This window comes from Scylla paramamosain, chromosome 30 (assembly GCF_035594125.1).
Source record: "Scylla paramamosain isolate STU-SP2022 chromosome 30, ASM3559412v1, whole genome shotgun sequence".
Classification (NCBI taxonomy): domain Eukaryota; kingdom Metazoa; phylum Arthropoda; class Malacostraca; order Decapoda; family Portunidae; genus Scylla; species Scylla paramamosain.
In genome coordinates, this window is record NC_087180.1 from 2764991 (window position 1) to 2792661 (window position 27671).

Genomic DNA, 27671 nt, shown 5'->3' on the forward strand with positions numbered 1-27671 from the left:
CACTCATCAAAACATTGGCGCGGAGACTCGTGAGTGTGGATCGTGTGGCCTGCCTTGCTATGTGTCGTGTGGCCTCTGACTGGACTGTGTTGTTCCCAGAACAAAAACAAGGAAGGGAAACCATAACCAAGCTTGTGTTGTGTTGTGTTGTGTTGTGAGGAAGGGGAGAAATTTTGATGGTGATGAATCGTTGCCTGGAGGTGAGTGTTGAGGCGAGGCGGAGACAAGTGTTGTTTCATTGCGTCTAGTGGCAGGCATATGGTGATGCAATGTCGTAATGTGTGTGTGTGTGTGTGTGTGTGTGTGTGACCTGCTTAGGTAAAGAACTGATCAGTCCGTACTTGTCTCAACCTGACCTCATACGATTTTCCTGCTTGCTTATATTGGTGGTGGTGGTGATGGAGGTCCTGTGATGTGGGGGTGGTGCACACATTGACAGATGGGTCTCAGGCTCAGGGTTGCAGGGGAGTGAGTGTCACTAAACCTTGCACTGCTTAATCATTTTTTTCCATATATACTCCTACCTACAACTTTTCACATTCTTAACACTTGTACAGCAGTAAGTAACAGGGTATTATTATAGTTTAAGCCATTACACACTACGTGGTAATAACCTACCTCATTTTGTTCTTCTCACTATTTACATCATTTCTAATGATTACACTACTTGTCGGAAATTAATAATAACGCCTCAATAGGCCTGGGAATGCACAGCGCTCTCAACTTTTTCAAAGTCCACAGGCAAACATAAATGGTGTATTGTTGCCTGAACTTCAGTTGTTAGGTTAGGTTAGGGTTAGGTTAGGTTAGATTAAATTAAGTGCTTCTCAATGTCTTGTCAAATTGCGAGAGGGAGAGTTTGGGGTATTTTCCTAGATATAGAGAATTTCCCTAGATTTAGGGAAATTTTCCTAGATTTCTCTAGATTTTGGGGAAATTACCCATTTATGTTTACCTGTGGACTTGGAAAAAGTTGAGAGTGCTGTGCATTCCCAGGCCTATTGTGGCGTTATTATTAATTTCCGACAAGTAGTGTAATCATTAGAAATGATGTGAATAGCGAGAAGAACAAATGAGGTAGGTTATTACCACGTAGTGTGTAATGGCTTAAACTATAAATTTACCAATTTATATGTGCACCCGTTTAACATTTTTTAACAAAACTACATTTTTCTAGTTGATTTTGATATTCTTTTACTCTTACAACAGTCTCAACATGGCTTTTCTTACAGGGAATATAGAGATTACCTTAGCTTCTTCTCCGAGGTTAATACATGTCAGATGTAATTAAGGTTTTAGAATATCATGCAATATATATCAACTTCTGGAAACTTATTAAAAAAAAAAAGTAAAAGGTTAATGAACTGACGCATCCCCGTGCTACACCCTCCCCCTCCGAGTGCTTGCGAGTCACTACTGGCCAGTTGTCAGAGTTCTGTGGGGCAGGGAGTAGTTAGCATTATGGGAATCAGAATACTTAGTTATTTGCAGGGTATTCCTTGATAACCCTCCTAAACCCTCAAATAAGCTTGGAGACCTGTGGGGAATTGGGGATTTTGAGGGGGGATGAAAATAAGTAAAATGTGGGGTGTTAAAAATTCTAAGGGAATTTACCGTAATATTTTGAATTTCCTTAACCTAACCTAGCCAGTGGGGCTGCACCTCTCCTGGCCTCCCTCCCCTTGCTAGGATGTTAACCTAACCTAGCTTAGCCTAACCTAATCTAACTTAACCTAGCTTAACCTAACTTAACCAAACCTTATATAATATAACCTAACGAAGGACCTCAAAAATTATACCGTTATGCCTTGCTGGTGTGGTGTGGAGATTCTCAGGGCGATGATGAGTACAGTTTGGCAGCTTCCTTAATAAACACATGGAATGTCTTCCTTATGTCTGTATATTGCATCTTAACCATTGCTGTTGCTAAATATCCCACACAGTAACTTTTTCCAGCTGAACACTGGCACTGTTCATTTCACCTCCCTCCACAGGGTAGCCATACCAACAAATGACAGTAAGCCTCTATCAGAATGCCTGATGCATCTCTGAAACAAGTGGAAAATGTAGCTGAACCTACCGTGGAAAGTCATAATTAGCGGCCTCAGGAATGGCCTCATGAGCGGCAGTGCACGATTGGAGGGATCAGCTGTATCCCATCATAAAATCCTAATATGCTGCTACTCACAAATCCCAGTTATAAACAAAAGAAAATAATTTCACTGTTTACTCTTGACTGGTGCAGAGCTCATTGGACTTAGAAAATATTGAATTTCTCCACGCTTGAGTGCTATTACAGCCATATTAGATGTGTCCCCCAATTTTTTTTACATTTATGAGGTCACCAACCCTTCTATATGACACATGAGTTTCGTGCTTGTGTGTAACACAGACGTGATATCCAGATTAACCACTTAAAGCTTTCACTAACCTAACTTAACCCCAACCTAACTTAACCTAAACTAACCTTATCCTAACCTAACCTAACCTTTGCGTTTTTTTTCTTTTTTTTTCATAATTAAGCAAAAAATTTCAAATAAATAAGTATTCTGATTCCTGTTATGGCTAACCCCTCTCTGCCCCACACAGAGTATTGCAGCCAGCCAGCAGTGACTCTCATGCACTCAGAGGGGGAGGGTGTAGCGTGTGGATGCGTAAGTTCATTAACCTTTTCTGAAGGTTGATATATATTGCATGATATTCTACAACATTAATTCTATCAGACATGTAAATATTAATCTTGAGAAAAGAGGTTAAGGTTATTTCCATATTGTACTTTCTTACTTTTCTCATATGATAGAACTTCTCAATCCAAGTAATTTGAATCCATATATACCCACCACAAATTATTTATAATGCTGACAGCAATTTTTAAGATTTATATTTTTTGGGGAAAGCATGCTCACTCACTGCTGGGCCAATGCTGGGAAGTGATGCACCCACACATGTGATGGACAGGCAGGCACTGATCTACCCAAGTGAAGGTGTGTTCATTTATGTGTGTGTATGTCACATTTGTTGCACAAGTGCAAAAATTAGTCACAGTGATGGGTTCTTTTTTGAGAATGCAACTGCTGACTAATTAAAAAATACAGAATTAATTTAGCTAATTATACTGCTTTATTTCATCCTGTGGAGGGAGAAGTGGTTCTCCACTTCTCCTTTTTACTAATATTCCTCTCTTAAATCCCCCTCGACTTGGTTTTGGAAACAATATCACAAATAACCCTTAGTTACATAAGTTAAATTCCACTTGATACTGAACTAGGGCTATAAAGCATGTATCATTTCAAAAGAAAGAGAGTGGAATGGAAGTGGGGGAATTTTATGAGGAACTATAGAACATAATAACACAAGAAAATGAGGGAAACTGCAAGAAGCCACCAGACCTACATGTGGCATTCCTTGTATGAAACATACCTACCTATTTCCATCTGTTGTCCCCATCCATAAATCTGTTTAATCTTCTTTTAAAGATCCCTAACAACTCAGCATTAACAACCTAATTACTGAGCCCTTTCCATTTATCTACCATTCTCTTTTGAGAAGTAATTCCTTCCTATCTCTTTCTTGAACGTAAATTTTTCAAACTTAAACCCATTATTTCTTGTTCCGTTTTTTATTAATTAGTTTATTTTTTATTTATCTATTTTTTTTTATGTAGGAAGGACACCAGCCAAGGGCAACAAAATTCCCCCCCCCCCAAAAAAAAATCACCCTGAGATTCCAGTTCCCAAACAGGGTCCATACATGGACAGATAAGGCCCCTGTACAGAGTTAGCAGCTGGAGGAGTGAGAAAAACTGACGGAGACATCTCAAAATGCCTAACTTCATAAAAGCTGTTTTAGCTAGAAATGAGATATGAAGTTTCCAGTTTTGATTATATGGAAAGGACATACCAAGAATGTTCATTGAAGAAAAGAGGGACAGTTGAGTGTCATTGAAGAAGAGGGGAGAAGGTTGTGTTGAGTTGATAGATGGAGGAATCGAGTTTCAAGGCATTGAACAATACTAAGTTTGCTCTGCCCCAATCAGAAATTTTAGAGAGGTCAGAAGTTAGGTGTATGTGGTTTTATTGACAGACATAGAGATAGACTAAGATAGTCTTGAGAGATTATTTAAATCCTTGAACTACATACACAAAACCAATTTTACTCAGGTACTTATAAATGAGTGTGTGTGTGAGAGGAAATTGTGCATTATGCAAATAAACATTATGCAAAAGGAAGGCCAAGTTGGCAGCCCAAAATGGAGCAAGTTGGCACTGGTGATGAGCCATGTTGGTTAAATTTAATGGGCCAAGTTGGATCTATACCGGGTAACCATAGCAGTAAAAGGGTTAAGACTTGGGGTAGAAGCAGAATGGAGTACTGTGTGTGAATGTGTAGGAACCCTGTGTCTTTGCTGATCCAGTGGTTAGAGTTTTTACTTTAATTTGCTCAATATATGAACAGATGCAGCACGCAAGTAAAAGACAGGAAGATTAACCATAGAAATAACCTGAGGTTATTAATTTTCAGAGTGGCTGTTTGTTTCTGTGCTTTTTTTTTTTTTTTTTTTTTTTTTTTTTTTTACCATGACCTATATAATGAAGGGATCAATAGTGAAATTAAAGAGCTTATTTAATCTAAACCTAACCAAACATAGCTCTTGCAGGAAAATGCTGATTTTATATCAGTTTTATTCCATGTAAGCATATTGACTGAAAATTAATAAAGTAGCTACTAAGTAAGAGAGGACAGTTACTCTGAAATGAGTTTCTTGTCCATTGGTTAACAACCAAATGCAAAGAAATTCAACTTTCCACCTCTGGGATAAAATGCACAATAAAGGAATATTGATTGAAAAACATCTGTGCACTATAATCTTTATTGATACTATGATTTTTCATCCCAAAAGTTCATATTAAGGCATAAATGTAGAGCAGTACCATAGTTATTGCACCTTCTCTCTCTCTACTCTGCCTCTCCTTCATCCACTGGTTCCCAAACTAACTTACATGGTTGCTTTTCACCAATCTGCACATCCTCACTCCACTTTGTGTTTGTATAAAATTATACATTTTTGTAGTCTATAATCTCATAATGGGAAAAAAATTGCTTTGTTTGAATTGAAATGGTTGAGAGAAATATTAGTAGAAGCATGAGATATTTTTAAAAACATTTACTTGGAATAATTTTGTTACATAATTTTTAAACATTGATCTTTAGGCAGATGACTTTATCCCTCTTGTATCCTCCTCACACCCCATACCCCTATCTTAATCCCTCTGGCCCTCTAGCCGCCCACTAAGAACAAGAAAATAAAGGAAGCTGCAAGAAAACATCAAGCTTACACATGGCAGTCCCTGTATGAGACATGCCTACTACATGGGTTTTCAAATTGGACACATGGTAGGTTTCTCTCTCTCTCTCTCTCTCTCTCTCTCTCTCTCTCTCTCTCTCTCTCTCTCTCTCTCTCTCTCTCTCTCTCTCTCTCTCTCTCTCTCTCTCTCTCTCTCTCTCTCTCTCTCTCTCTCTCTCTCTCTCTCTCTCTCTCTCTCTCTCTCTTTACACAGGTATACTCACCCTACATTATTAATTGGTTCTGGAGGTCATGACTTAGGTTGAAAAATGACAAGTTGGAATAACCACACTATAAACCACAAATAAACACACTCCACTGCCTATTACAGTATTTATGATATGTACGTAGAGTATTCTGAATAAAATAATTAAAAATAATTAAGTAAAAAACTATTTTAAATTTACCTGATGGGTCCTGTTGATGTTGCTAATCAAGGCTGGAGTAGGTGTAGGAGGATATAGACTTACACTCAGTACTAACACTTGCGCTGTGACTTTTCTTCGGACCCATGGGCAAAAATGTATTCAAAATCACAGTTGAAATGTAATTGAAAGAACATCAACAGCAAGCACAGGTGTGAACAATAGTGTGAATTCAAAATTGGTGTTGGTGTGGAAAATGACACATGAGTGCCACCTGTCATCAGGAAATTGAAATATGAACATCTGCTGTATGTATTTTATTGTGTAAATTTCTTTGATATTTGATGATTTTATGATATATATACAGTGGAACCTTGGTTGCATAACTTAATTAGTTCCTGAATACCATTTGAAATCCAAAATATTCAAGAACTGAAACTATTTTCCATGTAGCAATCAATGTAAAATGGATTAATCCGTTCTCAGACATATATATATATATATATATATATATATATATATATATATATATATATATATATATATATATATATATATATATATATATATATATATATATATATATATACTTTTTACATTCATTTATGTCACAATCCTGGTTACTTTTCCAAGAAAGTGGACATTACTCTGGTCCCAGAAAGTTTTAAAGACCTGGATTTTTAAAGGCCTTGAATACCTACCCGACCTATCCGAAATCACCAACTATTAAACCCTCTCACAAAATCCTTACCTTGGCACAGCACGCCAGGAATCACCTCAATACCAGATCAATGTTGGGGTAGAAAATACAATTATTCTATTTGATAACAGAGTATATCAATGATAATGTTAACCTACAAATAAATTGAGGTAGTGCACATTAAAGGAAATTAGGGAACAAATTTCATCCCTAGACTGACACAGGATAATTCCCACATTCAGTTACAATAGATTCAGGCTCATATTTCATCTCCCTTATTGGTCAAAGGTTATACACATCAATATATGACATTCCCATCACTTCACAAAGCACTAAAACCCTTTTACTCCTTCATAGGCTGCAGAAATATTTTTCCCAATTGCAGGAATTTCCCCAAACGCCACCACTGAGTCGCTTAATAACAATTCCCGTATTTTACCTCCTTAAACCTCACAAGACATCACTACCATCACCATAGTTCACCTATAGCACCATAATACCATCCCCAAAGACACTACAAACCACCACAACCCCAACCACAAAATGGCCCCGACACTGCCCCCTCAGTGTTACATCACCGACACAACTCACCAACCAAATTTCAGCGGATGAGAGCTCTTGGTACAACAAAAGACTCACCAACCTGATCCTGGATATCAGGATTATACCACCACATCACTAACACCTCCACACAGCCACTCAATCACCACACCACCACCCAAATTTATCCCCTGAGAATGCCAGCCTTCCACTCCCCTCAGGGCCTCTATCATTCTCTCAAGAATTTGCTGACTCAATACGAAAGCCAGACACATATCGCCTCTCACTTCAACACTTCTGGACTCTCATCGTGAGTTTATTGAGTCTGAGTCTTCCTGGGATGAGTATGAGACAACTCAGGATGAACTGGCTGAGAATGAAACCCACATTATGCCCATGGTGATGAGAGCAGCCACACATGGTGATACCAGTGGCTTAGTGGAATTACTGTCATCATACTGCACTACATATGGTATAAATTTACACACAGAAATAACTTAGATTAAGTTATTCCTATAAAAATAACACAGTTGTGCATGCTTGTAGTCAAAGGCAAAGGCAAAGGTTAAGCAAGAATAATACAGTGTCAGAGTGGCACACAAGATGAGGGAAGCTGGTGGTCAGGCCTGAGGATGCACCATAGTGCACTCCATAACCATCCCCCATAGAGCCAAAAATAAGCCGAGATGAGCATTATTGTACCTTTTCCACTTAGTTTTAGATAATTTTATTTACTTTATTATGCAATTAAAAAATTTATTGGTGTTTTAGGATTAAGGTGAAAAAAAAAGTTTAAAATAGCATGGGGCTCTACTGGATAAAAAACAAAGTGGCTTGGCATCAATGCAACCACAGTAGGTTGGGCTGTATTGCCACCCCAGTGTCCTTGACATGTGAATCCTCCAGAGTGCATCCAGCTAGTCCAGGTCAGGTCAGGTCATTCCATGGTTGAGGTGGCAACAGCAGGGATAGGCACAGCCAGTGCTGTGGATTCACTGTAATTCACTGTAATCAATATTTACCTGTGTGTTAATGAATGTGGTGATGTTTTCAGTTCAAATGATAACTTCTGTTAAGAATTATTCAGATTTTTACCATTCCTGAGTTGAATACAACCACCACCTGCATACTGCTGCAGAGGTGGTGGTGGTGGTGGTGAAGGCATGACACACAAGATTTAGTTTTACATAGAATTCTGTGATGCATTTTTTTTATTGCATTTGCATCATTAATGTGACTGACAAGAAAAGTTATGGAAGAGTATATATCATATATAAACTGATAGTAAATTATTGTTTCTTAGACACTGTGTTCACTTTTGTACCTTTATTTGTTTCAGGACAGCCAGCATGACATCCAGCAGCAACAAGAAGGACCTTCCTCCTCACTGGATTGTGAAAACTTCCCGTCATTATCCTTCTCTCTCTTACTATGCCAATGTCAAAACTGGCCAGTCATCATGGAAACATCCATCCCTCTTGAAGGAGAGTGAGCTAAAAAATTTGACCAAAAAGAAAGGTAAAAAAAAGTTGAGAGAAGATGATCCAGAGGTGAAGAAAGCCACTGGTGAGGAGGAGGAACAAGCAAAATCTCCCACAAAGGGAAAGTTTACTCCTATTGGTTCTGGCCCATCCACTGCAACTGTAGGGAGTACCCACGAGCTGAAGAATGATGCTGGTGATGGCAAAGGTCTCAAGACCAACCAAGTGTCTAATGTTAACACTGGGAATGATAAATCCAAAACAGTCAAATTTACTATCAAAAAGAAAAATGTTCTCAGCACATTCTCAAACACAAGCAATTCACCAAAAAAGTCTGTAGCATTACACCCCAGCATCTTACTGGCCCAGAAGATTGCCACCAGAGACTTGAACTTGAATGTAAAGAGGAAAGTGGAGGATAAAAAAGAAGATGAGAAAGCAACTCATACAGAGCTTCAGAGTGCAAAGAAGATGAAAAGTAACAAAGAATCTTTAAAGCTTTCGGTTGCTGCCATTCAAACAACAGAAACAGATACACCAACAACATCAGAAAATCACTCAAAGACCAAAGAAAGTCATGAGACTGAGGAAATTAATAAGAGTGTCTCAGGGGATAGAAAGAAAGAATTTAAAAAGAAGAAAAAACAAAAACACAAAAGACCTAAAGAAGAAAGTCCCTTTCATCAGGTGGAGAAGGAAAGAAACAGTAAGCATAAAGAAGAAACAAGGAAGACTCAAAGTGAAATAGACCAAATTTATCTTGATTTTGTTGCACGTAAAAGTAATCTGTGGAAAATCAATAGATACAACTCCCATCAAGATCAGTCTGTGGGGACCTTTCAGCCAGAGTTACATAGAGATGATGACCACAACAAAGTACCGTCTGCCAAGATGAGGTCAGAAGAAAAGCAGGAGGAGGAGGAGGAGGAAGCACCTGTTTCATCAAAAGAAGTGCCTTATACAGACAGTCCTAAAGTGTTCAGACCAGTGCCAGTACCATCAGAGGACAGTGCTTATCCCAAAGTTACAGAAATGGAGATAGATGAAGCAGAACTCAACATGGAAATTGCCAACTTTCGTGGTTCAGCGAGTTACTCTAGATTGGCTCTTAGTGAGGACGTGTCCAGCTCTAACACATGCCTCAGCTCAACATCGTTGTACTTTGTGGTGGATACCAATGTCCTCATACGAGACATTGACCTCCTGCAGGAGCTAAAATCAACATCAGTGAATGGGCGGGAGTCTGTCGTTGTGGTGCCATACATAGCACTTCAGGAGATGGATGGACTGAAGAAGAGTCCTGCTATTGGCCAGGCCTGTCAGGTGGCCGTGCGGTGGTGCAACCAGCACTTTGAGGAACAGCATCCCAGAGTACAGGGACAGACATATTCCAACTATCGCATCACCGTGGAGGAAAACAAGAGAGCAGTAAGTGTACAGTTGTGAGGTTGTGGCAGTGTGTCTTGTTATGGCATATTGAAAACTTAGCTGTAGAAATATTTTTGGTTTCACTAGTTGCCTTAGTTCTTGTTTTTTTCCAGGATTAGTTTGGACTCATTATTTTCTTATGTGCTATATAATTTACATTTAATAGCAGGTTATACAAGGAATACTAAAATGAGGCATAGATTGGTAGTAACTTGTTGAATTTAATTATCTTTTTTTGGCGTCTTTTTCCATGGTAATGTGGGGTTGCTGTTTTTGATGGCACTCCTCCACTGGACCACATTACGCACATTATCTTCTGATGGTTGTTTTGCTCACAGGTCTTCCCTTACACAGTTTGTCCACTTCCACTTTGGTCCTCTTCTTGGTCTCCATCCTTGCACCTCCACTCTTCTATCTTCCCTTCTCTTCACATGGTCCAACCACTCCAGCCTTTTTTCTGTCTTTGAATATACATTGAGTAGAAATGGAAGCCAGTGATCTACCTATCAGGCTGGCAATCCTACAAAGGGTGGTTCAGATAAAGCACCACACAATTATACACACATCATTCACACTCTTAGCCCCATTGGCGTGTGGAAAGGAATAGTCTAGTGGACCATCAAGCTATACCCAAGGAGCTTAGCCATAGTTTAACTGGCCTCACACATCCATAGCAAGGCCCAGCAGCATACATTGGTTAATTCCTAATCCTCACATCTTCATTTGGGTGTCAGGAAGAATTAAGTGATGGGTAGAATCTATCTATTCATCCTCATCTCCTTATAAATGTGATAATTTCTTAGTGCTGTTTTTCATGTAGAGGAAACTGGCCAGGTGCTAAAATAAAATTAATGAAAAAATAATAATTGTTGTCTCCAGAAAGTTGTGTAGAAATGAGTTCCTATCAGGTAAGGAAAGTGGTAAAATAGAATCAGAGTTCTAGATTTAATTAGTGGAAGGGAGGATAGAGTTAAGATGCCAGTGAGGTGCACAGAATAAGGATGAGAGTAAGTAGAGTTTTGTGGAGAAAGGGGGAGGAACACAGCAAGTTCAGAAGAGCAATTGCCATCGGATCTTGTCCAAGACATTTGCTTACCTTCTGCACCATCATTGTCTCAACTTCAATCCCACCAATAAATGCATCCATGTCTGCAGCAAGTATCACTATTTCTCCTTACAGAACCTTCAAGATCCTGTCTGATATCTTTTCCTGAAATTCTTACCTTCTCTTCATTTGACCTTCTTTGCTGTAGGGCATACACTGAAACTATATGTATATAATTATGTGAAGGAGTTGCTAGTAGGAGCAGAACTTTGACTAAGCAGAATCTCTTCTATTGTAGCCACACCCTTGGGGGACACTCAGTGAGAGAGACCATCAGATTAATCAGTGGTGCTCAACCTTTTTGAGTGATAAGGCCACAATAGGTGGTCAATATGTGATGTGGGGTTCATATTGCCTTCAGTGTGAGTATGCATAGTAATTAATCTATTGAATGTCATCATAGAGAGCACAACGATGTGCAGCCTCTGTGCCCACAAGACATCAACTAACTATAACTGTCAACAACTACACAGGAGGAGGCAGTAGGCACCTGCCAAAATGATAATTACTCCCAGTGAGATCTAAAGCACTGGATCAATGGGGTGCTGTGAACTTATCATTAAACCCAGCTGTGACCTCACTGAAGGTTTCCCTTTGTGTCTCACAACACAAGGGGGCAGTCACAGACTGTCCTCTAAAGGCAACTCTCTTCCTCCACACAAAACTACAAGCACCTAATAACACACACATACTTCACTCAAAATTTCAAAATTATCATAGTGATTCCTACACCAGCCTTGGAGTCCCCATCTGGAGAGGAGACCACAAGTGTCTCCTGGTCGGACTGCCCTTCTGTCAGTGACCTTAAGTGTCTTGACACACCCCTCAACTTTTTCTTCATTAACTTCTGCAACATTTGCAGTCAAAGATCAAATTTTCAATCTGTAGGACACCACCTCTCTTCTTCTAAACCTCATCTTCTTTTCCTCACTGAAACTCAGGTGTCTGAGGCAACTGACAGTAGCCCCTTTTCTGTTCCCTCCTACTTTCTCTATCCTCTTTTTTTGATCCAAAGCTGGATGTTGCGTTTATGTGTGCAATGACTTAACCTGCTCTCATGCCCACGCTCTTGAATCTTTCAAGTTCTCTCCCATTTGGCTACAACTAGAGTCATTCTCAAACTAAATTTATCTGTGCTGTATACCTCTCACCTAACTCCTCTGACTATAAGAAATTCTTTGACTACTTAACTTCCAAAGTGTAGCACATTTTGACTCTCCTCCCTTTTGCAGAGATCTCCATTCTTGGAGACTTCAATGTTCACCACCAGCTTTGGCTTTCCTCTCCCTTCACTGACCATCCTGGTGAACTAGTCTTCAACTTTACTATCCTCCATGACCTAGAGCAGTTGGTGCAACACCCTACTCGTATTCCTGACCATCTTGGAGATATGCCCAACATTCTTGACCTTTTCCTGACCTCTAATCCTTCTGCTTATGCTGTCACCCTCTCTTCTCCGTTGGGCTCCTTCAATCACAATCTCATATCTGTATCTTGTCCTATCACTCCAATCCCTCCTCAGGATTCCCCCTAATTGAAGGAGCCTCTGGCATTTTGTCTCTGAGGAGGTATTTTGCTGATTTTCCTTGGAATGACTACTGCTTCCATGTCAGAAACCTGTCTTTGTGTGCTGGGTGCATAATAGAGGTGATAATGTCTGGCATGGAGGCATACATTCCTCATTCTTTTTTCTCAACCTAAACCTTCCAAACCTTGGTTTAACATAGCGTGTTCTCATGCTATACATGATAGAGAGGTGGCCCACAAAAGTTACTTAAGCATTCCATCACCAGAATCTCATGCACTTTATATTTCTGCCCAGAACCATGCCAAGTCTGTACACTCCTTCATTAACAGAATGTCAAAATCTTTCAAGATCTAACTTCCCTCGTGACTTCTGGCATCTAGCCAAAAATATCCAGTAACTTTGCTTCTTCTTCTTTTCCTCCTTTATTTCAACCAGATGGCACCACTGCTATCACATCTCTTTCTAAAGCTGAACTCTTCGCTCAAATCTTTGCTAAAAACTCTACCTTGGATGATTCTGGGTTTGTTCCTCCCTCCCCTCCACCCTCTGACTACTTCATGCTACCTATTAGAATTATTTGCAGTGATGTTTTCCATGCCCTTGCTGGCCTAAACCCGCAGAAGGCTTATGGACCTGATGGGGTTCCTCCCATTGTTCTCTGAAACTGTGCCTCTGTGCTTGCACCTTGCCTAGTCAAACTCTTTCAGGTCTGTCTGTCAACATCTACCTTTCCTTCTTGCTGAAAGTTTGCCTATATTCAGCCTGTTCCAAAAAAGGGTGACCGTTCTGATCTCTCAAACTACCGTCCTATTGCTTTAATTTCCTACCTATCTAAAGTTTTTGAATCTATCCTCAACAAGAAGATTCTTAAACATCTATCACTTCACAACCTTCTATCTGATCGCCAGTATGGGTTCCGTCAAGGTCGCTCTACTGGTGATCTTCTGGCTTTCCTTAACTGAGTCTTGGTCATCCTCTTTTAGAGATTTTGGTGAAAATTTTGCTGTTGCCTTGGACATATCAAAAGCTTTTGATAGAGTCTGGCACAAAGCTTTGATTTCCAAACTACCCTCTTACTGTTTCTATCCTTCTCTCTGTAACTTCATCTCAAGTTTCCTTTCTGACCATTCTATTGCTGCTGTGGTAGACGGTTACTGTTTTTCTCCTAAATCTATTAACAGTGGTGTTCCTCAGGGTTCTGTCCTGTTATCCACTCTCTTCTTATTATTCATCAATGACCTTCTAAATTAAACTTCTTGTCCTATCCACTCCTACGCTGATGATATCACCCTGCACTTTTCCACGTCTTTTTATAGACGTCCAACCCTTCAGGAAGCAAACATCTCACCCATGGAAGCCACAGAACACCTGACTTCTGATCTTTCTAAAATTTCTGATTGGGGCAGAGCAAACTTGGTATTGTTCAATGCCTCAAAAATTCAATTCCTCCATCTATCAACTCAACACAACCTTCCAGACAACTATCCCCTCTTCTTCAGTGACACTCACCTATCCCCCTCTTCTACACTGAACAACCTTGGTCTGTCCTTTACTTATAATCTGAACTGGAAACTTCACATTTCATCTCTAGCTGAAACAGCTTCTGTGAAGTTAGGCATTCTGAGATGTCTCTGCCAGTTTTTCACACCCCCCTAGCTGCTAACTCTGTACAAGGGCCTTATCTGTCCATGTATGGAGTATGCTTCACATGTCTGGGGGGTTCCACTCATACTGCTCTTCTAGACAGGGTGGAATCAAAAGCTTTTCATCTCATCAGCTCCTCTCCTCTAACTGACTGTCTTCAGCCTCTCTCTCATTTTCTGCAGTGTTACATCTCTAGCTGTGTTCTATCATTATTTTCATGCTAACTGCGCTTCTGATCTTGCTAACTACATGCCTCCCCTCCTCCCACGGCCTTGCTGCACAAGACTTTCTTCTTTCCCTCACCCCTATTCTGGTAAACTCTGGAACTCCCTGCCTGCTTCTGTATTTCCACCTTCCTATGACTTGAATTCCTTCAAGAGGGAGGTTTCAAGACACTTATCCTTCAATTTTTGACTACCACTTTGGACCCTTTTCTGGGACTGGTATCTCAGTGGGCTTTTTTTTTTGTTGCATTTTTGTTGCCCTTAGCCAGTGTCCCTCCTACATAAAAAAAAAAAAAAACTGAGCCACTTCAACAAAATCAGTGGTTCACCAGCCAGTAGTCATGCCACTATGAATGTACCCTCAGGCCACGTTACTAGGGTAACTAGACATACCAGATGTGCAATAGCCTGCTCATCATTATAATACATAATTAGTATAAAGTTCACTTATCGTAAAATTTAATTATGAACAAATAGTATTATGACATTATAGTAGAGTGATAAAAAGATATTTTTCCATTACTTGCCACAGGTGACATTAAACCTCCTTAAGGGTCCTCAAACATCCCTCAAGCATTCCTGAGATAGAGAGATAAGCCTCCATTGCCAAATTTTCATGTTCTCAACAGAGTGCTGATGACCTGGTTCGAGACTGCTGCTTGCTGCTGGCCAGGGAAGGGCTGGAGGTGTGTCTCCTCACCAATGATGTTAACTTGCGTAACAAGGCCCTCATGTCAAACCTCTCAGCCTTCAGTGCCAAAGATCTCAGGACCAAACTTGGAAAGCTCTCTGCTGGACATAGAGATGCCTCTCCAGGACCTTCTCTGGTTCTATCAAAGTGTGAGGAGTCAAATATGAAAGATGTCAGTTTGAATGAAGTTGATAGGGTTGTGAGTGAGGTAGCACCCTCCACTGTTGTCCCAAGGCAGCACCCAAAGCAGCACAAGCACAGACCAGATCAGAAAGTCAGAAGACCCAGCTGCTCCATGGCACCTGAAGACACATTACTGTTAGAGAGGATCACCACCTCACTGCATCACACCCTGAGCAACATTCTGCAAGATGTGATGAAGGAAATCTATGAGGACTTGTGGGTGACCATCATTATGCACAAACCTCCTTGGAGCCTTAAAGATTTGTTTGCCTGTTGGGAGAAGCACTGGATTGCTGCCATGACAGATAGGTTTCCCAGCAGAGTGAAGGAGTTACTGGCAGAAATCAACAAGTTACTCATCGCCTCCCAGGTTGATGTGCAGAAGCTCCGAGCCAGAGTACAGCAGCTCTACTCTTACTTTAAATCAAAATCTTACAGCAAGCATGTTCTTCCAGTGCAGGATTCCTCCTCTGTTGTTGTGGACATGTCAGAAACGCCCCTTTCCCCACGTACCTGCAGCACTCCGCCCTCTGTTGATGGTGGGGAAGACTCCCATCAGTCCAGCACCATGAGTGGAGTGATCAATGTGGAGAAGATGATCAATCAAGTTGGGGCTCATGTAACCCACTTTGTGTATGTATTTGCTGCTGTTGTTTTCTGTTCTCTTCCCTTCCCCCCCCTTCTCTCTCTCTCTCTCTCTCTCTCTCTCTCTCTCTCTCTCTCTCTCTCTCTCTCTCTCTCTCTCTCTCTCTCTCTCTCTCTCTCTCTCTCTCTCTCTCTCTCTCTCTCTCTCTCTCTCTCTCTCTCTCTCTCTCTCTCTCTCTCTCTCTCTCTCTCTCTCTCTCTCTCTCTCTCTCTCTCTCTCTCTCTCTCTCTCTCTCTCTCTCTCTCTCTCTCTCTCTCTCTCTCTCTCTCTCTCTCTCTCTCTCTCTCTCTCTCTCTCTCTCTCTCTCTCTCTCTCTCTCTCTCTCTCTCTCTCTCTCTCTCTCTCTCTCTCTCGATTTACTGCAGTGAGTGTGTCTGTGGCAAGGTGTGATCTGTTCTCTGCTGTCACCAAAAAGACTTTGAGCCTTAACAACATCTTGTTTATTGTGATTTTATACATGTCTGACCTCTAAAATAGCAGTATTATGCCTAAATCAACACTCAGATCAGTAATTCACCTTGGCACTGTCACTCAGTTATAGGAGAGGTTATTTGTCTAGAATATAGTATCCTCATGTATGTATGTGGTAATTGCTTAACACTTACTTTTTTATGGATATTTTAACATTTGCAGAGCCTTGGTATTGACCACCTTTGGTATGCAACACAACTTGCAGACTTTGTCCAGCATCAGTGAGTGTAAGGTGCTGACACCAGACAATGCAAGAACTAGTGGCATAAACCTTCACAAAGTTATCATGAGCTTGGGCACAGCTATCACAAGGTAAGTTGTTTGCAGCCTGCCAGGATTGCCATGTCAACTCACACTTAAAACAAAGGATTAAAGCATGTGTAAAGAAATTTTTTTTTACTTAAAGTAACATATTCTTTACTACTAGCAGTGTTTACAGAAACTTTTTGATACACCCTGTATAGGCAAATGAAAAGTTCTTTATTATCCTTCATTCAGTAAGGTTGATTGGGGTGTGGATGAAGCAATGGTGCTTCTATTCAGCACTTTTGGTCTTAACCCTCAGCTTCCTCCACCATCTGTCCTTTCATATGGATGGAATCAGTCACTAATGGTTCTAGTCAACTTCCTCCATTACCTCATCACCACTTTCACTTATGAGTCAGGAACACAAGGTTATCTGTCAGTTTCATGTCTCAGGAACACAAGTTTGTCTATCAGCCTCATGTCTCAGGAACACAAGTTTGTCTATCAGCCTCATGTCTCAGAAACACAAGTTTGTCTATCAGCCTCATGTCTCAGGAACACAAGTTTGTCTATCAGCCTCATGTCTCAGGAACACAAGTTTGTCTATCAGTCTCATGTCTCAGGAACACAAGTTTGTCTATCAGCCTCATGTCTCAGGAACTTAAGTTTGTCTACCAGCCTCAGGAATGCAAGTTTATCTATCAGCCTTATGTCTCAGGAACACAAGCAGTTGTAACATGTTCTCTAAAGACATTCAGGCCAGATGAGTGTCATAAGATTAAATTAACCGAACTAACAAATTTATTCCTTTATACAGGCTCCACAAACCTAACTTTGACACTGCCTTTTCTCACAGACACACTGCATCAGTCACCTTGCTGAGATGGTACACATGACTGGATCATTATGTAGACATCAGATCATACATAAAATCACAAATAAGCTAATTGACACCAACAAAGACACTTATTTCTACTCTATAGTACTTTTCCTTGTAAATTTTTTAGGATAATATTTTGTGACTGGCATTTTTCCTTGGCCAGAACAACTCTTCTATATAGAGAGAGAGAGAGAGAGAGAGAGAGAGAGAGAGAGAGAGAGAGAGAGAGAGAGAGAGAGAGAGAGAGAGAGAGTTGTTCTGGCCAAGGCACAAAAAAAAAAAAGGCCCACTAAAAATGCCACTTATTTCTACTCTATAATACTTTTCCTTGTAAATTTTTTGGATAATATTTTGGGACTGGCATTTTTAGTGGGCCTTTTTTTTTTTTTTTTTGTGCCTTGGCCAGAACAACTCATATATATATATATATATATATATATATATATATATATATATATATATATATATATATATATATATATATATATATATATATATATATATATATATATAGAAAAGCATAATTTCCCAGAGGCAACCACAGTTTCAAATAGCACACTTGGCAGACAGCATTTAGGTGTTCATTGTTTCCTTGAAGCATCCAAGAGGGAGTCATCTTTCAGATACAGTTAACAGTTCCATTCCTGACACATTCAGAAGCAGAATTGCCAGTTACTCCTTAATCCTAATCCAAATCCTGCCCCCTTACCTAATATAAATTCCTATCCTTATCCTAACCTACAGGTGACCAAAAAAAGTCTAGACACATGGGAAAAAAATGCATATTTCTAATATTTATAATTCAGTAATATCTTTAACATGTCCCCTTAGTGATACAAAGTTTGATGCATTTTGCATGATTCACATGAACTTGATGAAGTAATTCCATATACCCATTGATTTATGATGCATCATTAGTAAACTGGAGGAGACTTGTACATGCCACCAACCTGACTCTAGGGAAATGCTGAAAGAAGAACATGTCCAGACTTATGGACCACCCTCTACATCATAATCTTACTCTAGTCCCATGAGACCCCTACATACTGCACAACCTGTGTTCATTATGCTTCCTGAGAGTGCATCTCTGTGGTATCTACTTAAGAATTGTCCCCAGTTATAGAAAATGTCCAGCAATAGTAACAAGTATAATGAAGCCAGGCCATGGTAGCCCCTTTAATTAATGTTATTGGTCACCCTACTTTCAGATGTCTCAATGAGAGAACCTCCTCGGCACTGCAGGAATTGGGTCATATGCTCAGTAACTTTTGGTCAGAAGCTCATCTGCCATGCCCACACCTGCCCTTCACAGAGTGTGACCTGAGGCAATTTGTGGAGAGTCCCAGCAGTGCACAGTACCTAGGGTGTGTCCTGCAGGAGTTAGAGAGTCTGGTGCAGCAGCTTACACCAGTTCTGGCCAACCTCTGACTACTGTTGTTTACTTGCTTTGTATATTTCATTATCTGTTTTTGTTTCAGGATGACTCCTTAACAATTAGCCTCCATCTTGGTTGTAATTCACCAACTGTGTATACCTGCTGATCTCTTATATTTCTGTTATTTTCACTTGTAAATCATTTTATATATACATTTTTTTTTTTTTTTTTCAGTATGTCATTCTATTGATAATCAGTCATCCTGTTTGACTGTTTACCATAGTCAGATCTATCTCATCTACACCACTTCATTGTTTATACTTATTTCATCCTTTTACCTTGCATTTTTGTACATAAAAACAATTGCCAGTTCATGTTGCCTTTGAACAAGTGGTGCTCAGAATATTGTGATACAGTACATGTTAAGGATTTAGAGGTACTTAAGAGATAAATTAGTAATTCAGAGATGTGTGTGTGTGTGTGTGTGTGTGTTGCAGAACTTCCTTTTTGATAACTTGTGAAATGTATTGTAACCTTTTTTTCTGTTCCTGACAAAACAGCTTTAGTAATGAAGAACATATATTGATGTATGTGATTACATCCCACTTATGCAGATCTCCTTTCACACTTTAGTTCCTGTTCATCAAGCATAGTATGATAAAGGAATACTACTAGACAAATCATTTACATACTTTTTTATGGAAAGGATGTGAATAATAATCATGTTTTCCTGTTTTGAATTAATACTATCAAATTTAATGTTTTCGTTTGCATTTCTTAATATCCAATTTATATGCATATCTTTATGACCTTCAATTATTTGTTGCTAAAATGTTGTTTTTCTGTGTATATATTTTCTTGTCATGCCTTCTTCCACATACCATCCCCAAGTCTTCTTTGGTCGTTACTCTCATCTCCTTCCAGCTACCTCCAACTCTTGAGTACGCCTTCCTCCTCCTGACATGCCATACTATCTTAGTTTATACCTTCTCAGCAGTCATTACATGCTCATCACTTCACCATTGCACACCTTGTCTTCAACCATTCATGCTGTGTGCATCTCAGCATTCTGCAGTCATTATTTTTATCATGTTCTCTATCTCTTTTATTTTACTGGCCACGTTTTAGTACTACACAATAACACTAACCTCACACATGCACAATAGATATTCATCTTGTTCCATAATGATATCTTGCTATCTTTCCTTTTCTCTGCATAGTTCCTCTTCTTATTCTCACAGCTGCTTCTGTTCACACCACATTTCCCAGATAGTAGAACTAATCCACTATCTGTAGATTATCTCCATCTCCCTCCAGTGTTTCTTCTTCCTCTCTGTGTTGCTGACCCCCTCACTCTGGGCACCTGTGGGTCTCCACAGCTTGAATCACATTTTTTATCCTTGCATATCTCTTGTGACTCTACTTCCCACATCCCATGCTCAAGATGGATTTAGCACCCACACCTCAACCATGACAACTGCATGAATATCTTCCTCACTCTTGCTTTCCCTGGTGGTATCACCCTTCATTTCCATGTTAATGTCCAGACCTTCAGATTTTTCCTCTCTATCCCAATCTTTCATTTGGCAAATCTTTCAATTGCTTCCTCTCTGCCATCTCCTGTTATCCCCAAATCTTTAGTGTATTGTATAATAACTCACACCATCCTCTTTTATTTTTCCCTCTTTGCCTCTTTAATCTCTATAAAAAGCATAGGACTCATGTCAGATCCCCTAAGGAACCCCAGATTCCTCTCCTGCCTCATACTCATTTGTTTCTTGGCTCAGTCCTCACTCTTCATCTTGTGTTCATGTACAAAGCCATCAACAAACCAACCAATCTATCTAGCACTGTCTCCTTAATGTATGTTTAAACTCTGTTTTGGAACCATTTTACATCCCTTCTACAAATTGACAAGATCCTGAAATCCTCTCTTCCCCCGTGCATACGTCCCCTGCACTCGTCTTACTATAAATATTGCATCTAATGTTGATCTTTCTTGTATTCAACCTCAACTTCAATCATTCCTCTAAAATCTCCTCTCATAGTTTCCATGCTCCATTAAACTCTCTTCAAAATATTTACCATATCTCCTTTCTCTCTGTATTGTGAAAGTAACTCCCTGCTCAACTGGCATCTCTTCTCTGCCCTGCACCTTGCTATACACATTTCTTATTCTCACAATACCATTGTTTCCAGCTGCCCTCAGTACATCACTTGACAGTTCCATTGATCCAGATGCTTTCCCTTTCTTCAGCTTCTCCAAGGCAGTCTTGACCTCTTCCTTTGTAACATTCTTTTCTAGATTTTCTCTTTAGTTTCCATCTCCTCTTTCATGTGGATTCACATCATTCAATAGTTTTTGAAGATATTCTTTCCATTTCTCCCTTACATCTTTTCCAAGATATTCCCATTTTCAGCCTTGACATGTGTGTATATAAAGCTCCAACAACATCCTTTCTGTATCATTCTTCATCTGCTTGTTTTACTATCCTTCTGCACCATCAGTATCTTAATTCCACTCCTGCCATGCTGCCTCCTTTGCTGTTACTGCTGCTCTCTCCACCATTCTCCATCTATCTAGACTTCTTATGTATTCTCCTGCTTTCCTTAGTTTACTTTGCTTGCCTTTCTCTGTGCATTCTCTTCTCTGATATTGGTTGTTTCATCTCCTCACACCACAGCCATGTTTCTCTCTCTCCTTCAGCCTAGTTCTTTGTATTCTCCCTCACACTACCACCTTGTTTCTTTCTCTTAGCTAAGTTATTCTCCCACAAGCCTCTCTTTTCTTACCTCCATAAAACTGCATTATGTCTACCCACTCTCATCTTTACCAGTTTTCTCTACCAGTTTCTTATGAAATTCTCTTCTTTTGTTGGGATCCTTTAATTGCCATACCTTTATCCTCCTCCCTTTTTCTTTTTGGTCTTTTCACATCCCTTATCATTAGATCAGCACACAGTCTTAAGCTCTTAATGTTCAGTTGCCTGCACTGCATTAAGCACTCCTGTTATCACTTTATAGTTTATTAACCTCATATCCTCTCCTCTTGTCATTCCATTGTCTGTCTGTGTGTCACAGTTCCTGTACCACAAATTCAAGGTCTATTCTCTCCTAGGTGAACATGAACTGCAGTGTGAAAGGGGAACACTGTCCTGTCAGTCCTCACTTAGCTTAAGATTTCCAAGCAAAAAATTCACAAGTGAATGAAAAAAAGATTCATTTGCAGTTGCACATGTCCCTTTTATAAGAATTCTAAATTTTTAAGCATTAAAAGGAAGATAGACATGTGTGCCCTTCATGATGTTGCAGAAGGTTTATTATGTGCATTACTATATGTGATGGATATCACTGCTGACTTTACTCAAAACTCAAAACTCCTAACCTGCAGTTCTCTCTGTTATGAGTGGAGTACATGAACTACTGCATTACTCAGTCATGGTAATTGGTTTAGAGACTAGTAAGTCAAGTCAACCTGTCATACAACATTGCCTCATTACCACATAAGTACATACCTGCCTTGAGTAATTTCATTGTCATAAGAAAACAGTTCCTGTGAGAAATATTATGTTTAAATTTTAGGCAACAGTAGCCTTCACAATGAGACTTACAAATTTTAAGATCATCTACTGCTAACTACTAACAATAGGAATACAGCATAAATTTAGTCACACTACATTATGTAGGAGTTTTAAATTATTTATATTTAGACTTCTGCAATATCCAACTGTTTCTGTATGGTCAGCATGCAGAAAAAAAAAAATGTTTGCAGCTGTTGTCTTTATTTTTGGTAAGTAGGGCAGATTTGTTAGTGATCATTGTTAAAATTTAAATTATTGAGGCTTACATGAGGCAAAACCTACTACCTCTTTGTAGTTGCCAATAAGGTGCTTTTAAGGCTTTTGTGTACACATACATCACCTGATCCTGGCTTATAATAGAGTTGTAATCAGAAAATCCATCATAAATTGAAAATGCCATCAAGTTAAAATTCTATTTGAGCTGTATTATGGTAACCAGTAATATGAAACCATACTGAGTTGACAACCCCTAAGACAACCATGCAGTCCAATAGTGTAAGGATTAGGTTGCTTGACTCACAACTGATAGAACCTGAGTTCAAATTTTATGTAAGGCAAAGACAGCTTGGCCATTTTTCTCCTTTCACACTGTAGACAAGTTCCAAGATGCAGAGTCAGCATGGCATCACCACCACCCTTCCAGATGCTTGGGGGTGGTCTTTGCCCTACACCAGAATCATATAGGACAGTGGTGATAAAGTGAATCACAAACCATAAATCCATAGGGATTTTTTTTTTTTTTTTTTTTTTTTCAAGAATTTTGATTAGAAGTGCTTGACATTATTTGCTAAATATGGTAATTTTATTTATTTATTTGTTTTTTTATTAATGTATTTATTTATTTATTTATTTATATGTTTTATTTATTTCTTTTAGCAGGGGCACATATAGGCACATATAGTTATTAAATTCTAATTCTAAAGTTTATGCTGAATGCCCATTGCTTTCACATCATACCAGAATTAAAAATCATTGAAACACTACACTGAAGTTTTGGACTTCATATAACTGAAATTCCAACTGTGTTGACAAATTTTTGGATATAGCAGCCATTATTGCAATTGTAGATTTTATGCTTGGTGAAGTTCAGGCAGTGGGTAGCAAAGAAAACATCATCCTGTCTCATTACGGAAATAAAAATGCAGAGAAGCAGATCCCTATCCCCCTTGCCTCATCCCTCATAGCTGCCTTTTAAGATGCTTAGGGAATCTATTGGTGGTATTCTTCAAATATGTATGTCCAGCCCATGTCCTCATACACACACAGACACAATTGTAACTGACATATCATAGAACACCATACTTTACATCTGGTGGCTATTACTATCATAAGCAAACCCCAATATGCTCTTTCTTTTTCTCATTTATACCATACACACACATGAAATGAAGTTGAAAGAAAATAAGAAATGCAAAAAAATCATCTTGCATCTAAAGGCACCATCACACTGTCACCTCTTGAGTAGATGGTTACACTTTCAGTGTTGTCTTGTTTGTTCCATCACCATGTGCTAGCTGCTTTCAAGTGGATGCCATTGTCTTTGCAGAGAAAGTTATCATCAACCTCCAGAGGCAAATCAAAATCCATGTAAATATTCAGAGTAAAATACTATTGTTTGCAAGACAATATTTAATACTAAATAAATCAAGTAATAGTACATGTTACATTAAATTAGTGGTTTTATAACAAGTAACAGTGTCTTGTATGAATAGATTGGTATCTAGTTCTTGTGGAGGTCTTTCTGTTTTAAGCCAAATTTTAGTTCTTATGTGGACACAATAAATCATCCTAGGTGGTCATATCTCTAAGAGGACTTAGAGCTTAGAGCTCAGGTAGCTTAGAGCAAACAAAACCACCATTGCCTCTGGGACCACAAAGATGACAGATGCCTCAAGAAAGGTTTTTTTGCATCCCAACAAGTCGGTCATGACTTTACCTAGTTTACCTAGTTTGGTAAGTCTGCAGTTGACAAGACATAAGTGCAGAGAGATGACTACTTGCCCTTGTGTCCGAGTCATGTTTGTTTGCAGTTGACAAAAATGCAAACAAATAGTAGTTTCTGTGATGTGCATTCAAGAAATTGTCTATTTTCAAAATGTTGAGAAAGTTACAGAAAAGCTACTAATGTGACAGCACACTAATGCAGCCATATAAATAAGATGTTGGCACAGAATGCAGAACAGTGTGTGGTGTGCTGTTAGTGGCAGTGACGAAGATGAGCTGTACCAAGCAACAATCCAGTGAGCACAGAAGCCTACTAACAATTTCACCTCTCATTTCTAATGTAACAATACCAAATTATTTTTCCCCAACAAACAATAAATAACTTCCATAACTATTCAATGAATATATAAAAATTTTAGAAACAACATCCTTTATGATGAGTGCTGAAAGTCAGTCAGCAAGCAAAGGCAGAAATTAACTGCCTTCTTGCTAAAGACTAAGTAATACAGCTTTTATTTACAGTAATGTATACCACAGAAAAAAAAAAGATGGCTGAGCTTGAGACTGAAAAATATTAATAACAGAAATAAAAAAGAAAATTTTTGATCAGTCAGTACTCTATTTCTGATAATAAATCTGTAAGCAGACCACACACTTATACAGCTGCTCTAACTACAAAAGAAAAGTTAATGAAGCTGCTCTGATTAGAGATGTCTTACAGTGTTTTCCTAATAGTTTTACTGCAGATATTCTACAAGGTTCAAACACATGGCAGAAAAACAACAATTTTTTCTACAAAATATCAGTAAATTCTCTTTCAAAATCTTGTAAGATAAAGATATGTTTTATGTAAAGGTGTACCCAGGTGCTGGCAAACATGGCAGCTTCCACACACACACACACACACACACACACACATTATCATTACGATATATGGTGTGATATACAGACCACAGGATTCCATAATAACAGTCAAATACATCTTATGATCAAGAAGTGGACATTACTGGCAAATGATGTGTAGTGGGAATCTTATTTAAAGTGTTGTAGTCCTTCAGATATTGGCAAGCATGGATTTCCACTGCTGTATTGCATCACCACCACTCTACCAGTGGTTGGGATGGGCTCTGCCTGGCAGCACACTGTGGCTGGTTGGAGGAATATTGCCACCATGTCCCCTGTGCAAGTCAGTGAGGCAGCATGACAGGGCTGGGGATGTTGCTGCTTTGTTCTTATTCCCACAGTGTGACAGGTGTGATGCCTTGTCTTTGTAACCTTCCTTTCAGGGGGATCTGACCCTGGTGTATAGATTAAAGGATGATATACAGTAGGGTATGCAACAATGCATGCTCGTTATAATGTACAACTGCAATAATATACTGAAATTTTGATAAATATTTAATCAAATAACAAATCAGAACTGGTATAACAAACTTGTCTCATGTGAGCACTGAAATTTTAATTAGAAATTCAGTCACAATAATGAACCCAAACTTGCAAGACAAACTCGCCATTCCTGTGAGCACTGAAATTTTAATAAAGAATTAATCAGAATAATAAACTATTTCTTGCAAGGCTAACTTGCCTGGTCTGTGAGCTGCTACTTATCTATCCACTGCCTATCCCTTCCCTTTATTCCTTTCCTCTCCCTTTCCTTTTGTCTCAAACCTCCCTTCCTGTCACCTCCCTTTTCCCTTATCTGTCAGAGATAAGGAACAATAGAGTGATACCACACACACACTCTCTCTCTCTCTCTCTCTCTCTCTCTCTCTCTCTCTCTCTCTCTCTCTCTCTCTCTCTCTCTCTCTCTCTCTCTCTCTCTCTCATTCATTTTATGTAATTTTCACTTCTATCCTTTCTCACTCTTTCTCTTATATTACACTTTCATTCTCAGTCTCATTCTATTTAGTAATCCTTAGGATTGCTCCTATTTTCATAGAGAGAGAGAGAGAGAGAGAGAGAGAGAGAGATGCCAACAGTAGATAAATGTAACCTATACTTGTCAAAGCCGTATGAAACTCAGGGTGATAAAGTGCAAAACTCAGGATGGTAAGAATTTAGGACTAGGGGTGAAACTCAGGAGGGTACTTTGTATATTTATTATGTTATCTCAGATTTAGTAGTGCAAATTTATTTATTTTTTTTTCTTTTTTATATTTTCTGGTTCCCTGGAACCAATTAATTTTTTTCCATAAGTTCTTCAGTTGTCATAATGCATATTTGTTATGTCAAATGCTACACTGGAATGAATCATGTTTGTTATTACATATCCTACTGTATATAGTTTTTGTCATTATTATAATAATAATAATTATTATTATTATTATTATTATTATTATTATTATTATTATTATTATTATTATTATTATTATCGGTGGGGGTAACTGTGAATGTGTGTGTGTGTGTGTGTTTTTAGGCTACCCCATGTAGGATTGCTGGCCTGGTATATACTCGTAGATAGATTGTTATTGTCATTATTATTATTACTGAGGAGAAATTCAGACAAGTTAGGAATGGAGGTGAAGAAGAAGAGACAAACGTGTTATGAGGCAAGTTTATTTCCAACAAGTTTCACTCTTCAGTTCTCCCAAAGAATTCATGAGTGAAACTGGGTGGGAATAAGCATTGTTGTTGTTATTTTAGTAGGCTGATGTACTGATATCCTGTACCTCAAGTTGTTGAAGTAGCCAGGGGACAAATTGGATCCTGGATGTGGAATATTCTTCAAATGATAAACATTGTTTGTAGTGTTATAAAAAGTAGATTGTGTACCTATCAGTAAAATCAGTCATATATACATTTATATGTTATGAGAAGATCAGAATATGAATAATTACAAAAGCTGCAGTTTTTGTAAAGATACAATTTGCATGTTGTTGTTTGTTTTTTTCATGTTATTCTTTTGTTAAGCTTTTTTGTATCTTTTTTTTGTCAAGGAGATGGCTGCTTGTATGATTAAACAGGAAGCACACCAGCCCAGCCACAAAATTACCAGATGCTCATTCATGGATGTAGTATGTGATGCTGAGAAATCGTTCCATACTCATTTTGCTCTTTCCACTGTACTGAGCCTTTTCTTTACTTTTTTAATTAGACCTTAGTTTTATCTTGGCTCTGTGAGTGTTGCAGCCAGAAATAAATATTTTAAATGCTGCCACTTGGCATCTGAAATACATCTTTGCCTCCATTGGTGTGCATTCTTTGATATTGGCAATGTGAAAAAGGACTTGCCAGTTCATGTGAGAAGGCACATAATCTGCAGGGAGACATGAAAGTTCTCTGATAAGATTTGTAA

The 27671-nt window shown here is 38.9% G+C and overlaps 1 protein-coding gene across 7 annotated transcripts; it reads left to right on the plus strand.

Moving 5' to 3' along the window:
* LOC135116162 (transcriptional protein SWT1-like) lies at positions 1 to 25937 on the plus strand. Of its 7 annotated transcripts, none has more exons than XR_010276197.1 (8): positions 7 to 200; positions 2590 to 2654; positions 2898 to 2984; positions 5283 to 5394; positions 8289 to 9858; positions 14989 to 15866; positions 16556 to 16662; positions 18685 to 18822. XR_010276197.1 is itself a non-coding variant. In XM_064033426.1 (8 exons), exons 4-8 carry the CDS (start codon positions 5360 to 5362, stop codon positions 18902 to 18904), a joined length of 2853 nt encoding a protein of 950 aa, XP_063889496.1. In that variant the 5' UTR covers positions 7 to 200; positions 2590 to 2654; positions 2898 to 2984; positions 5283 to 5359; the 3' UTR covers positions 18905 to 25937. The 7 variants fall into 7 exon arrangements, 6 of the variants coding, with proteins under 6 accessions (XP_063889499.1, XP_063889496.1, XP_063889501.1 ...); XM_064033426.1 differs by having other exon boundaries at positions 16513 to 16662; positions 18685 to 25937; XM_064033431.1 differs by lacking the exon at positions 5283 to 5394 and having other exon boundaries at positions 16513 to 16662; positions 18685 to 25937.
* The last annotated feature ends 1734 nt before the right edge of the window (positions 25938 to 27671 follow it).

Bases quoted from the DNA above. Each gene is read 5' to 3' on its own strand.
- LOC135116162 (XM_064033426.1), top strand. From the start codon at position 5,360: ATGCCTACTACATGGGTTTTCAAATTGGACACATG. The intron at 5,395-8,288 runs GTAGGTTTCTCT...TATTTGTTTCAG, and splicing joins GTTTTCAAATTGGACACATG to GACAGCCAGCATGACATCCA. The intron at 16,663-18,684 runs GTAAGTTGTTTG...CCCTACTTTCAG, and splicing joins TTGGGCACAGCTATCACAAG to ATGTCTCAATGAGAGAACCT.